Consider the following 14,364-nt stretch of genomic DNA (forward strand, 5'->3'; position numbering starts at 1 on the left):
TTGCATGCATTTTGGAATTGTTGTCAAAATTACCATATTTCCCTGAAGAGTCTGAATTAATGAGGTTTTCTAAATTCATTTTTTATGATTGGTTTAACCTCTGAAAAAACACATTAAAGGCAAGTGATAAAGCAAAATAATTTCTTAAAATTGAATCTACGTGTACATTTGGTCTTGTAACATTTACACACAAGGTTACAATTTCTGATGCAGTAGGAAGCATTACAAATGTGCAGAAATCAATTCAGCTATTAGGAAAAAGCAAGAGTTGCTAGGAAACCACATTCCAAATGAGGAATATTATAGTGGTGACCCAGACACTTGCCATATGCCTGACATGACATCAACAAAAAGCTTAACATACTTTGAAAAGCACCTGTGACACTGAATTGTTAGTACCACATCTGCAACTCAGGTGATTAAACAGTTACCTTCCAGTGTCTCAAAAATTCAACTGTAGGAACAGAAAAATACAAAACCAAAGTGAGTTAGTAATAATGAAAGATTCTTCCTAGGGCTAACCAAGTTTTTTCTGCATATTTTTCTGCATCTTTGGTACACTGTGTTATAACATTACCAAGTTGAATGAAGCTTATTCCGTTTTTAAAAGAATCTACTTTTTAAGTCCGTACCTTCTATGTGTTTGTATTGAATATATATATATAGACTTTGAAGATATATAACAATGTAAATGATGGCTATAATTGGTTGGTAAATTATAGGTGATTTTAACTATCTTCTGTAATACTAGTTTTCAGAGATCGTTTTATGTTTTGTAATTTTAGAAAATAAAGAGATTAATTTTTAAACTTATTTGAAACGAGATATGAGATCTCAAAACAAAAGGTCAAAAATGGAAAAGCTAACTAAATCAATAGTGTGATTGGCATGCAGATAGCACATTGCTGTCTTATGTATTGTATCTTGCTATTTTCATGTCATTTTTCATATTGTAAGAGTCAAGCGGCCGGGCGCGGTGGCTCAAGCCTGTAATCCCAGCACTTTGGGAGGCCGAGACGGGCAGATCACGAGGTCAGGAGATCGAGACCATCCTGGCTAACATGGTGAAACCCCGTCTCTACTAAAAAATACAAAAAACTAGCCGGGCGAGGTGGTGGGCGCCCGTAGTCCCAGCTACTCGGGAGGCTGAGGCAGGAGAAAGGCATAAACCCGGGAGGCGGAGCTTGCAGTGAGCTGAGATCCGGCCACTGCACTCCCGGGCAACAGAGGGAGACTCCGTCTCAAAAAAAAAAAAAGAGTCAAGCTACTAATGTTGGCCTATATGCATATAGCCTTAAAAGAAACTAAGTAAAAGATTAAAAACCCATTCAAAAACACCTAAGAAAGGGACCATATGCTAAAGATAATGGGCTAACCTACTAAATGGTTAATGAAATCACATTTACTGTCTCTACAGGAGAAAAACAGTTGGCAGATGGAGATTCCTATTCCTTACATAAACGTCAAATAAATAAAAACACGAGCTTCCTAAATGCTTAGAAGTTTCACACTTCTAAAGCACACCACCAAAAAATCAAATAAAAATGAGTGACTTTGCTAATATAACTTTTAGCCTCTTCTATGGACATTGTATCAGTAGTCTTAGTGGGACACTGGAGACAAGAGGCAGGATAAAATACATGAAATAGATGATAACTTATTTAGAAGTAGTTATCCTTATAGTGATAATATTTAACTAACAAAAAATACTTAAACCATGTCTCCACTAAAGAATATATTTTTCTTCCAAAAATGTGAAAGTCAAAAGACTGCTGCACAACATTAAACTAAGCAATTTTGTGCTTTGCATGCACAGTATCATGTGAATCAGTTTAGCTTTTATTTCCATCACTCGGTTTTGTTTTTCCTTTCACTAACTTATTATTACTACTTTTTCTTGTACCACCAATATGCAAATATCTTCACAGAAGGACTGCTTGGGAAATCTGTTTGACAAATATAATAATAAAACTTTTCAGTAAGACTAGCATTTTTAGAAATGTATGCCTGATCAACTATTTCATAGTCTGAAAATATGATTAAAATTCTGTGATTATATAAAATTGGAATCTTTCGTGATTACAGATAAAAGTTAAAATAAACTACCAGTGGAATTCTGTCTCATTGACATACACATCGCAGATGCAATATTGTGTTTTAAATCATTATGCCGATAACTTATGGAGGAATTGTAAGGCATTAAGGATGCTCTGTCTATTAAATTTCAGCACTACAGCATGTCAGAAGAGTAATTCCATAGTTAAAACAAATAATGTGCTCAATAAATAGATTTGTCTATAAATACATTTGTCTATTAAAGTTCAGCATTATAGCATCGTGCCAGAAGAGCAATTCTATGATTAAAACAAATGTGCTCAATAAATAGAAATAGAATATGACCTAATATTTAAATTCAATGACTACCCTATGAAATAATGTTAATGTAAAACATTTAAATATATAACTTCTGCATTACAATCCACAATAAACAATAAACAAGGGGAAAATACAGAAAAAAAAACAGGGCATCATGAATAATACATCCCCTACCAATCTGGCCAGTGATTACAGTTTTCAAAACAATAGCATAACACTCATTTTTTTTCACATAACTGAATTTAATCAGTCCCTCTCTTTCTAGACAAGGTATTGTTATGCTGTCCAGCACAGGCTGGTATCGAACTCCTGGATTAAAGCCATCCTCCCTCCTCAGCTTCTCGAGTATCTGGGACTACAGGTATGCCTCCCCACCACCGTCACATGCAGCTAGAATCTCTCTTACTTTCTAATTTAAAAATTAATTATTTTATTTTTGAATAGAATACCTTTAAAATAGAGAACTGACTTCTTCTTTTTCAAAGAGGACATCTAACATACATTTAAATTTCTTGTAGACTAAAGCCATGAATAGTCTAACTTTAATGGAATATTCAAGGCAATAGGAAGATTTGACAATATAAATGTTATTTAACATGCTTTTATTTAATGTATACACAGTATATACATTAGAATGTATACACAGTATATACATTAGAAGCTCTGGTTAACTAATTTTTATTCTTATTTTCTTCATTTACAAACTGGAAATAATAGCAATCCTTCCTTCACAGAATTATTGTGAAACTTACCATATATACATATAAAATAGCAGGTTATATCATTTGAATTACCCTATGCTGGTCAGCTAACAAAGTAATGAAAAACTATTGTACCAAGATATGGCAGAAGATAAACCTGAGAAGTGAACAGTAAACTTGGGAATGCTTTTATCCTATGGGCATCTTCTGGCTCCAGAAAAGGTAATGGAAAGGTTGAGAAGCTGGGCAGCATTTTTGACAGCCAGGGCTAAGGGAACATAAACTGGAATCTAAGAACTGCTAGGGCAAAGACGTTAGAAAGCCCTCCCCACTTTGAGATGGGACCATGATCACAGGTATAAGGGTAATACCAAAACACAGAGGTGAACCAGAAGTAGACAGGTCCTCACAGAGACCAAAACCCAGCTTTAAATCCCCTGACCCTGACTGCTAGGACCCCTAGTCTCTTTCAAGAAGCACACTAAAATTTCCCTGCAAAATCATCCTAAGTTTTAAATTACTTCTATATTTTATATACAATCTCCAGCATTCAAAAAAAGTAGCAATTAGCTGCATAGGAAACAAGTAACATGACTGAAAATTAAGTGAAAGAACAGACGATGTAATACAATGCAGGGGTTCTAGAGACGGACTTACCAGGAGAAGCGTTTACAACCATTACAGATGATTTATTCAAGAAAATAAATAAAAACAGGATGAAAAATTTTGTCAGATAAATGGAACTGCAAAACATTATAAACTGCTATAATCAGCATTTAAGCATCAAGTGGATGAGTTTAATAAGTAATTTTTACAACCAACTGAGGGAAGTATTGGCAAGTTAGAAAATAGATCTAAAGAGATATAGAATGAGGCATTGATTATTAACAGGAAGCAAACTACAGAAGAGACTCACAACTTTGCTGGTAAATTCACAAATATTAATACTTTAAATAAATACTTTTTAAAAACAAACAAATTTATAGTTCCAAATAAATTTACCATGCAGAATGATAAATCTATCAGAAAATATATCTATCTAGTCATAAGTTTCACTAGTAATATTATATAGTATTTTTCCATGTTATTGTTACAACAGAACAGTGACTTATGAAAACTGCCACTATATGCATTATCTAGGAGCTGAAAAGCAAATTTAAATACTCCTAATTGATAAACATGAGAAATGAGGATAACTGGGATCAGTATCTTAACAGTAATTTTATATAATGCCTATGTAGTTTTTCTGACCCCTTAGGTTTTTCTCCTTATATGTATACAGTTTCTAGAAGTAGAACATTTCAAATAAGTATACACACATTGAGATTAAAAAGTACTAATTTGTGTTTTATAAATAAATAATCAAAGAATCTTAGAAAATTAATTAGGTTATCAAATACAGTCAACCCTCTGTATCCACAGGTTCCACATCTGCACGTTCAACCAACCATAGATTGAAAATATGGCATTAAAAAAATTAAAATTAAAATATAAACAAATAAATAACAATTCAACAATTAAAAAATACAAACAAAATGATATAGTATTACAATGATTTATATAGCATTTACTTTTTATTAGGTATTATAAGTAATATAAGAGACTTGCAGCCCTTATATTAAGTAGTGATGTATATGCATATAACCTATGGACATCCTCCCACATACTTTAAATCCTCTGCACATTACTTATAATATGTAAATACTTGTTATGCTGTATTATATAGAGAATGACAAGAAAAAAAGTCTATATATGTTCAGTACAGATGCATCATTGGCCTAACTACATTTTTGATCCACAGTTAGCTGAATTGGAGGATGCAGAACTCATGGATATGGAGTGCCAACTGTAATTAGTTTTTCTTTTTTCTAAATACAGTCTCAGGCTGAAATCTGATAGGGTTAACTAAATATTGCAATATTTCTAAAAACCAAATCCCTCCAAATATTAAAATAACATCAGGTTTCCTTTGCAAATAGCAACGACTATTTAAAAATTAAAAATTAATTACAGAATAATTATTGCATAATCTCAAAAAATCCTGTAAGCTCATTAAAAGTTGAAGCTTAAGGAGCTGTAATCTAATGTGTTACAATTACATGTAAATTGTACATTAATATTTCTGCTTTCGCACCAGTCTGTAATACTAATGTGTTTAGCGATCTCAATTGCAAATCAGGGAAATGCTATGAGAAAAAGACTCATAGCATTTCCCTGATTTGCAATTGAGATCGCTAAACACATTAGTATTACAACATGATTACACATTGTTTAACTCTAGTTCACAATGTCTCCTCCATACTTGCCTCATTATATAAAATGTACTGTTCTTTGAACTAATGTAGAAAATTTGAATTTGTATGCCTATGAGATAAAATTTAATGAAAATAGTTTTTAAACTAGTTTTTAAACTAAGTACAGAATTAAAAGACATTTGGACATACTCAATATTCTTCAAAAGCCTTAAATCGTGAAAATGCTCTTTGTTTTTCTAATATGCTCTAGGCACATTCTCTAGTTAATCCTTGACCCAACGTCCCTTTCCCTATCAACCGTGAATAAATCATAGGCAGTAATAAATATTTGGTTATTTTAATCAAAGTGTAGTTAAACTATTAGTATAAGTTAGCCAGTCGGCACTAAAAAGCTATTCAAAATACCTTTAGGTTCACAAGATTAGAGAACAGTGTAAAGTAATACATGTTTTTAGTGAATTCACAATATAGCTAGTGCAAACAAGAAAGAGAGAATAGAAATACAATTTTACTTTTCAATTGTCTACTGTTTAAAATTTAAAAATTCAGGCCTGGCATGGTAACTTGACTCATGCCTGTAATCCCAACATTTTGGGAGGCCGAGGCAGGAGGATTGCTTGAGATCAGGAGTTCATGACCAGCCTCGGCAACATAGGGAGACCCCCATCTCTACTAAAATTTTTTGTTTTAGTCAGGTTCCACATGTTTGTGGTCCCAGCTATTCCAGAGACTGAGTTGGGAGGATCCCTTGAGCACAGGAGGTTGAGGCTGTAGTAAGCGGTGATGGTGCCACTGCACTCCAGCCTGGACAACAGAGCAAGACCCTGTGTCTCGGAGGGTTGGGGGGAAAGAAAATCAGATTCTCCCTTGGGAAGAATAAAAAGGAAATAGTCATAATGCTGTTCTTCCATATTTTCAGCCAGCAGAAGAAATATCATAGTGACCCAGGGTGAAAAATTTCTAATCACTCTTTCTAAAAGCAGTCCTAATTAAAGTCAACATGAACTGATTTTTCCGAATTTATTGTATAGATAGACCATATTTATAGATGCTTTATAGATATAGTCTAGCAGTAGCCCCTGAGTTTCATTAGAGTACTTGCTGAGCAATAATTTGCTTGAATATTTATAGACTGAAAAAACAAAATGCTACATTCTCTGGTTATTTTCAAAATTAAAAAAAAATGCAGGCAGTTTTGCAATTAGTCAAGAGCATTACTCAATCATTTTCAAGCAACTGTATATGACAATTTTGGCTCCTATTTCCCATCATTACAGGATGCCTCAAAGGTTCATAAAACCATATACAAATTATCAATTTACTTTTCAAAATTTGGTTTGCATTTTGGTCAATTATTGCAATTTTAATAACTTGTAATTTAAATCACCTAAAAACTTACATAATTTGAGGTAAACACTAAGCTGTCACATATCAACTCTACTACAACACGCCAGCAGTTTTATAATAAAAGATTATCTCAATAAGCTTGGAAATGTTCCTATAGCACCAAGCTAGAAGGCAATTTAAAATCAAATTAATATTCTGAAAAATAATCTCAAATCATGCAAATACTATAAATTAGTAATGAAGCTAAAATTATTAAGGTGGTTTATTATTTTGAATTCTCTTTCTGCATTCTTATTAAATCTTTATGGATACTTCCTCTTCTGATTTAATAAGACTATCTGATTCATAAGAAAGAGCTAATATTAAATCCCACAAATGAAAATATTGATGAACACACTGTAAAACACAATTCCCTGGTTTTGTTCTCGGGTAATTTAACTGTGTAATGACAATGCTAAATTCAATACAAACATATTCTCCATAAAAGAAAATCCAACACCAAAAACAATCCCAAATGAGAAGCCTGCCCAGCTGGTAGGCTTGAAAATTTAAGAACTGATTAGTTCAATCTGGAATGTCTATATTTGCAGTGTGCAGCAAATCTGAGACAGGATTCCTTTTGTTTGTTTTCCTGGCAGTGGTAGAAGTACCATTCATATATTTGAATAACTCAATAAGTATGCCTTGAGGGAACTTAACCTAGATTTTTATTTTTAATGCTCCATATTTTCCCATTTTAGGAGTGGTTAGAAAACTCTTTCCACTTTTAAATGGTTGAAAATAAACATATATATGCATATCAAAGAAGAGTAATACAATAAAACATTTTATACTATGTTTATTTTCCCTATTGTATCCTCTTACTTCCCATCATCTTTCCCTCAGACATAAGCACCAGCTTGAATTTTGTATTAATCATTCCCTTTTATTTACACTTTTTGCCATCAGTGCAGGTATTTCTAAATAGAATTTTTTCCAATTTTCCAGTTTTTTTTTTTATTATTATTATACTTTAAGTTCTAGGGTACATGTGCATAACGTGCAGGTTTGTTACATATGTATACTTATGCCATGTTAGAACTAGATGTACCATATGACCCAGCCATCCCACTACTGGGTATATACCCAAAGGATTATAAATTATTCTACCATTTTTCCAGTTTTAAACTTTAGTTAAGTGGAATAATACTACAGCAGTTTTTATTGACTTAATTCTTCTGCTGGAGATTATGTTTTTGACATTCATCCATGTTGATGTCAGTAGCTGAGGTCATTCATATTCCCAACTATATGGTATACCAAGGTATAAATATATCCCAGTTTATCCTGTGATGTATATTTGAATTAGCTAGAGTTTGAGACTATTACAAAAACTATTCTTGTGTGTGACTTTTGCTACACGTGCACAAGTACTTCCCTTGTACATGTGTAAACATCTAGGAGAGGAAATGCTGGGTTGTAGGATATGCAGAAGTTAAACTATACCAGGTAATGCCAAGTAAATTGCACCATTTACACTTGCATTAGCTATGGGTGAGATTTCCTGCTGCTCCAGATCCTCACAAACAGTGGCACTGTCAGACTTTCAAAGTTGTGTCAAACTAGTAGGGAGAAATACTATGTGATAGTGTTATAAATTTATATTAATTTGATTACTGACAAAGTTAACTAGATACTTATTGATTACATGTGTCACAAAAAATACTCTCCTAGTTTGTGGTTGTATTTTTATTTTTTAGTTCTTCTTAATAACAGGAAGGTTTTAATTTTAATGTTCCAAAATTTTATTTTATGATTTGCAAATTTTAGACCTGATGAGTTCACAAAAAAATCCTTCCCTACTTGTCAAAATTTTCTAATGATAAATTTATAGTTTTATAATATGAATTTTTACATTTACCTCCCCACACCAAGAATTGATTTGTATAATGATACATAAAGTACAAAAGCAATTTCAATTAGTTTTCTTCATGAATAGCCAATAGTCCCCCAAGCATTTATTGAATACCTTGTCCTTTTCACACTGATCAATATCACTTTTACAAATTTTTTTTTTTTTTTTTTTTGAGATGGAGTCTTGTTCTGTTACCCAGGCTGGAGTACAGTGGCAGATCTCAGTTCACCGCAACCTCTGCCTCCTGGGTTCAAGCAATTCTCTGCCTCAGCCTCCAGAGTAGTTGGGATTACAGACGCCCACCACCACACCCAGCTAATTTTGTGTATTTTTAGTACAGACAGGGTTTCACCATATTGGCCAGGCTGGTCTTGAACCCCTGACCTTGTGATCCACCCCCATCAGCCTCCCTAAGTGCTGGGATTACAGGCGTGAGCCACCGTGCCCAGCCTGTCACTTTTGTAATTTATCAATTACTCTTTTTCTCTGATGCCCTGCAGTCTCATTAAGATGGGTTTAGTTTTGGATTCCCATGACTTAACTTTTGCAGAATTCTTTGGAATTACTGTGTCTGGGTACTGATGGACATCTTTTAATAGTTCCTGAAAATAATTATCTTTTTGTATTTACTCTGTTACCTCCATTTGGAACCTCAATTGAATACATATTACATCTTTCCACTCTCTCCTCCCTGTCTCCCACATATTTTATATTTTACATTCTCTTATTCATATTTCCCATTTTTAAATATCTCAACTGAGTTATTGATAATTTCTTCAGTTCTTTTAGTGAACAAATTCTTGCTTCATCTATGTCTAATCTGCTTTAAAACTTACCCACTTTGTTCTCTCTTCTTTTCTTAAGCATTATGTTGATTGCTTAGAAGTTCTCTGGTTCTTTCCCAAGTCTTGTCCCTTTCTCACAGTTTTCAGCTTATCTTTTTATTTCTTATAGTTACGTTAAAAATTGTCATTTTAATTCTGTGTCTGATAAGTGTGATATCTGAAAACATTCCAGATCTGTTTTTTTACATCTATAATTTCCCCTGGTTCTTCCCCATAGTACTTTGTTTTCGTGTGTGTGGCTTTTTTCTTTTGTTTCTGGTATTAGGTTATTACACATTTTAATAACCTTTATCTTCCAGGTGGGTTCAATGTAAAAACCCATACTATAAAACTGCAAATTTATCATTAGGAAATTAAGTCGAGAAGGATTTTTGTGAACTAGTCAGGTCAAAAATTTACAAATTTTAAAATAAAATATGTTTCATTTAAAACATTAAAAGAAACCTTCCAGCTTATCAAGAACAACTAAAAGATAAAAATACAACCACAAACTAGAACCTTATTTTTTATAACACACGGAATCTGTGAAAATTATTTGAGGATAGGATTGAAGTTGGCATCTTCTGGGGGGAATAATATTTCCTAGATTCCTTCTATCATTGCTAACAACAGGGCTCTTAAGTTAAATTCACCAATTACGTTTTTTTTTTTTTTTTCAATATACACACATAGTGTAATTGTCATGTTTTTCCCTTTCCTATGAGCTCAGAGAAGTGCCTAATAGTTTTTTAAAAAACATTTTTTAATATATTTAACCCAATATTTTCATAATTTTAATCAGATGGATTGTTCAGGTCCCCAATGTGCCATAATGCCAGAACTAGGATGGTACTCACATTTTTAGCCATTTCCATCCCCCACCCCGTGTTTTCTGAACTCTTAGCTGGTGAGCTGTTATGAAAGGGTGGACTTGAATACAAGTTTACTTCCCCAAATATAAGATTTCTGATTTCAAATTAATGACACTTCTGGGATCCATCATTGGGCTATAGCAGAAATACGGTAGATGACCTAATTCATTCCCAGAGGTAGACCTCAGATTGCAGAAGACCATCAGAACCAAGAGTACAACACACCAGGATCTGGACTTTCCACTGTTTTTGAAGTTTTTACAGTTACTAGGCTGCAATCTTCAAACTCTGCCACAAGAAAAACTCCAGAAGTAACTCTGAGCTCTGAAGTTTCAGCTGTATATTACCTACAGGAAGTTGTGCAGGTCCTCCATTTTCTTGCTTTTTGTGTGTTTTACTTCTTGGATTACCTCTAAAACTCTGAATCTCACCATCATTCTTGCTTGGATTTGATGACCTGGTCACTGACAGTAAGTTCTTCCCTTGGGTCTAATCTTTTAGCTCTTTCTTTCCTCTACAGTAATTTGCCTTCCACAAACCTTTTCCTGTCTTGGACCTATTCCATTTGTTCTTTTCCTGGATTTGTAAGTTATCTCTAGTCACTCCTTGTCCTCCTTAAGCACCCAACTTGTCTAGATCTATAAATTACAAAAAGTAGAACTCAGAAGGGAATTACTTGCCTCCTCCTGTTAATGGTGCACTTACTACTTACTCAAACCAGATTGTTGGGAGGGTTACCTGAATCGGTCTTCCATCAGGTGTCAGCACCTCTTCTGAAAGTTCCATCATCTTCAAGGCCATCAGAGCAATGGGTTTAGCATGGCAGAGGCTTTTTCTGTGGAGCCCTGCTGCAACACAGTAGGCATCACCTATTGTTTCCACCTGCAGCAATCAGACAAATCAAATGCAAACGTATGATAATGAGCCCGAAGAGAAATGATTAGTTATCTGCAATCACAAATGTTGCTGAAAAACATGTCAGCAAAACATCAATAAATTAAGCAATTAGACAACTGTGTATAATCACAGCAGAGTTTGCAAACAGCCACAGTCAAATACTGACATCTCACTCCAGGGTTGTTCATTAACACTATCACTAGAGATGATCGTTGAAATTAGGAACAACTATAATATAAAATAATTATCCCCCACGAAAATAGAACTGTCAGTATGTTGCCTAGATAATTTCCAAATAATCGCCTTTTCCAGAGCCATCTCTTCATCTCCTTCCAACTTTCAAATATTCCTTTGGAAAGTATTTTTTTTCCCAGTTTTTCCACCTGAAGAAAATTGTTCCACACTTTTAGATATATCTGTAATTTTTCATCAGGTCTGTTCTTTCTTACTCTTAAAAATTGTAATGCCTGGCCGGGCGCGGTGGCTCAAGCCTGTAATCCCAGCACTTTGGGAGGCCGAGTCGGGTGGATCACGAGGTCAGGAGATCGAGACCATCCTGGCTAACACGGTGAAACCCCGTCTCTACTAAAAAATACAAAAAACTAGCCGGGCGAGGTGGTGGGCGCCTGTAGTCCCAGCTGCTCGGGAGGCTGAGGCAGGAGAATGGCGTAAACCCGGGAGGCGGAGCTTGCAGTGAGCCGAGATCCGGCCACAGCACTCCAGCCTGGGCGACAGAGCGAGACTCCGTCTCAAAAAAAAAAAAAAAAAAAAAAAAAAATTGTAATGCCTAATGTCTCTTAAATATTCATACTGCATACCATTAATTGTGTCAACCACTTTATGTACATGGTCCCATTTTATCTTCACAAATATCCTACATCAAAGAAACAAGTATTAGGCCAGGTGCGATGGCTCACGCATGTGAGCACTTTGGGAGGCCGAGGCAGCGGGTCACGAGGTCAGGAGATTGAGACCATCCTGGCCAACATGGTAAAACCCCATCTCTACTAAATATACAAAAATTAACTGGGCATAATGGTGCATGCCTGCCCAGCTACGAGGGAGGCTGAGGCAGGAGAATTGCTTGAACCTGCGAGGCGGAGGTTGCAGTGAGCCAAGATCACGCCACTGCACTCCAGCCTGGTGACAGAGTGAGACTTGGTCTCAAAAAAAAGTGGCACATATACACCATGGAACACTATTCAGCCATAAAAAAGATGAGTTCATGTCCTTTGCAGGAACATAGATGAAGCTGGAAACTATTGTTTTCAGCAAACTAACACAGGAACAGAAAACCAAACACTGCGTGTTCTCACTCATAAGCAGGAGTTGAACAATGAGAACACATGGACACACGGACACAGGGAGAGGAACATCACATGCCGGGGCCTGTCAGGGGGTGGGGGACTAGGGGAGGGGTAGCATTAGGAGAAATACCTAATGTAGATGACGGTTGATGGGTGCAGGAAACCACCATGGCACGTGTATACCTATGTAACAAACCTGCGTGTTCTGCACATGTACCCCAGAACTTAAAGTATAATTTTAAAAAAGAAGTATTAGTGATATTTGAAAGATGAAAAGTTGAAGTGCAGAGGCCCATCCATAACCACATAATTGAGAGTCAACAGCTACTGTAGGGGTCTTTCCAGACTCTCTTCTAATTCTTTTGTCAGCATCCATTCTGAATGGCCATTGCTGTTGATAAATATTTACCCCATTTCCACAGCATAGAACATGGAATAAAAGTTCTATTACTTTAGATAAAAGCTCTCTAATTATCCACAATAGAGATGGTGGTTTAATGGCAAAAACTGCAATTACTTTTGCACCAACCTAATAAAATCCTCAATAGTTTTAATATTATTAGGCTGAAGTGATGAAAAATTGTACTAAATGCACAATTCCAGTGTCACCTTTTCTGTGATGTGCTCCATGTTCCTTCTTTTAGTTTTTATCAAATTATTTCTCAAAGAACTAATCCATCCTTTATTCTGTTTCGACAGCACTTCCACATATCTCTGCTTTAACATTCAGCACAAGCTATAATCAATGTATATAAAGTCAATACGTATCCCTGGCTACGATGTGAGCTTTTAAGAAATGGGACTATGTTTTTTTCACCTCTGTATTCATAGAACTTAGCATAATGTCTATAATATAGCTATTTATTAAATAATATTTATTGAATATATGCTAAATGAATAAGTCAATCAACCATGCTAACCATAATTACAGTAAGTAATTTTCACTCTTGGCTTATTTTCATCATTCATTTTATGAGCGCCACCTAGATCTGTGTGCTATGTAGATCTGTATGGGAAAATGCATCAGTGATGGAGATGCTTCCAGCATAAATATACCAACAATTATAAAATATTCTATTATTTTTAATATCAAAAATTAAATTTCCATGTAAAAGCATTCCAACACTACAATATTAAAAAGATACACTGCATGAAATTATATGAGCACTAATTTAGGGAATATTATGAGAACACTTAAGAAGCTCATGGGACCAACACTGCAAAACTTATCACTTGATCATCAGGAAATATGCATCAAAACTGATTCAAATACCCCCAGAGCTATCATTATATTCAAAAATTTCACTTTAAGATCTGTTTTCTGATGCCAGAAAAATGAAAATAAAATTATACTGTAAGAATAGAAAGACAATGCAATATGAGTTGGCAAAGGTTTTATTCCAAAGACTAAAATATACTTCCTGGAAATAATTCTCACTGAGGAAGACACCCATCAAAGAATACACATATAAAATGTGGCTCTTTACCATTTTTCCCCTAATAAGACAATGTTCTTTGCTAATCCTCATATTATCCCACCCTTTCATATTTATTACTGGCTTTCAGATACCAGAACATATAGTCAGTAAATTGCCTGCACAAATCAAAATGCTTTGCAGTCGCTCTGAACATGCAAGTTCCTAGAGCACAATCACTTCCTGAAATGTCTATCATCATCATCGTCATCCTCATCAACATCTCAATTATGTTTTCAGAAAAAGATGCATTGAATTCCATTAAATGTGTATTTCTAGAATTTGCACAAGAATACACAGAGATTAGTTATATGTTGCATTTTTCTCCTTAAAAAGTTGGACCAATATGTTACCAACTGATATATAAATGAATGAAGTACAAAATAAATATGGGCACAATGTAAATATAACAAATT

At 34.6% G+C, this 14,364-nt stretch overlaps 1 protein-coding gene across 1 annotated transcript in view; it reads right to left on the reverse strand.

Annotated features, from left to right (window-relative positions):
* GUCY1A2 (guanylate cyclase 1 soluble subunit alpha 2) overlaps nucleotides 1–14,364 on the reverse strand; it is a 327,273-nt gene that overhangs the window by 77,302 nt on the left and 235,607 nt on the right. The window contains exon 6 of the mRNA XM_033205254.1: nucleotides 11,008–11,151. Coding sequence (XP_033061145.1) covers nucleotides 11,008–11,151 — 144 coding nt within the window. The remainder of the gene's footprint in view (nucleotides 1–11,007; nucleotides 11,152–14,364) is intronic.

Source organism: Trachypithecus francoisi, unplaced genomic scaffold (assembly GCF_009764315.1).
Source record: "Trachypithecus francoisi isolate TF-2019V2 unplaced genomic scaffold, Tfra_2.0 Lachesis_group8, whole genome shotgun sequence".
NCBI lineage: Eukaryota > Metazoa > Chordata > Mammalia > Primates > Cercopithecidae > Trachypithecus > Trachypithecus francoisi.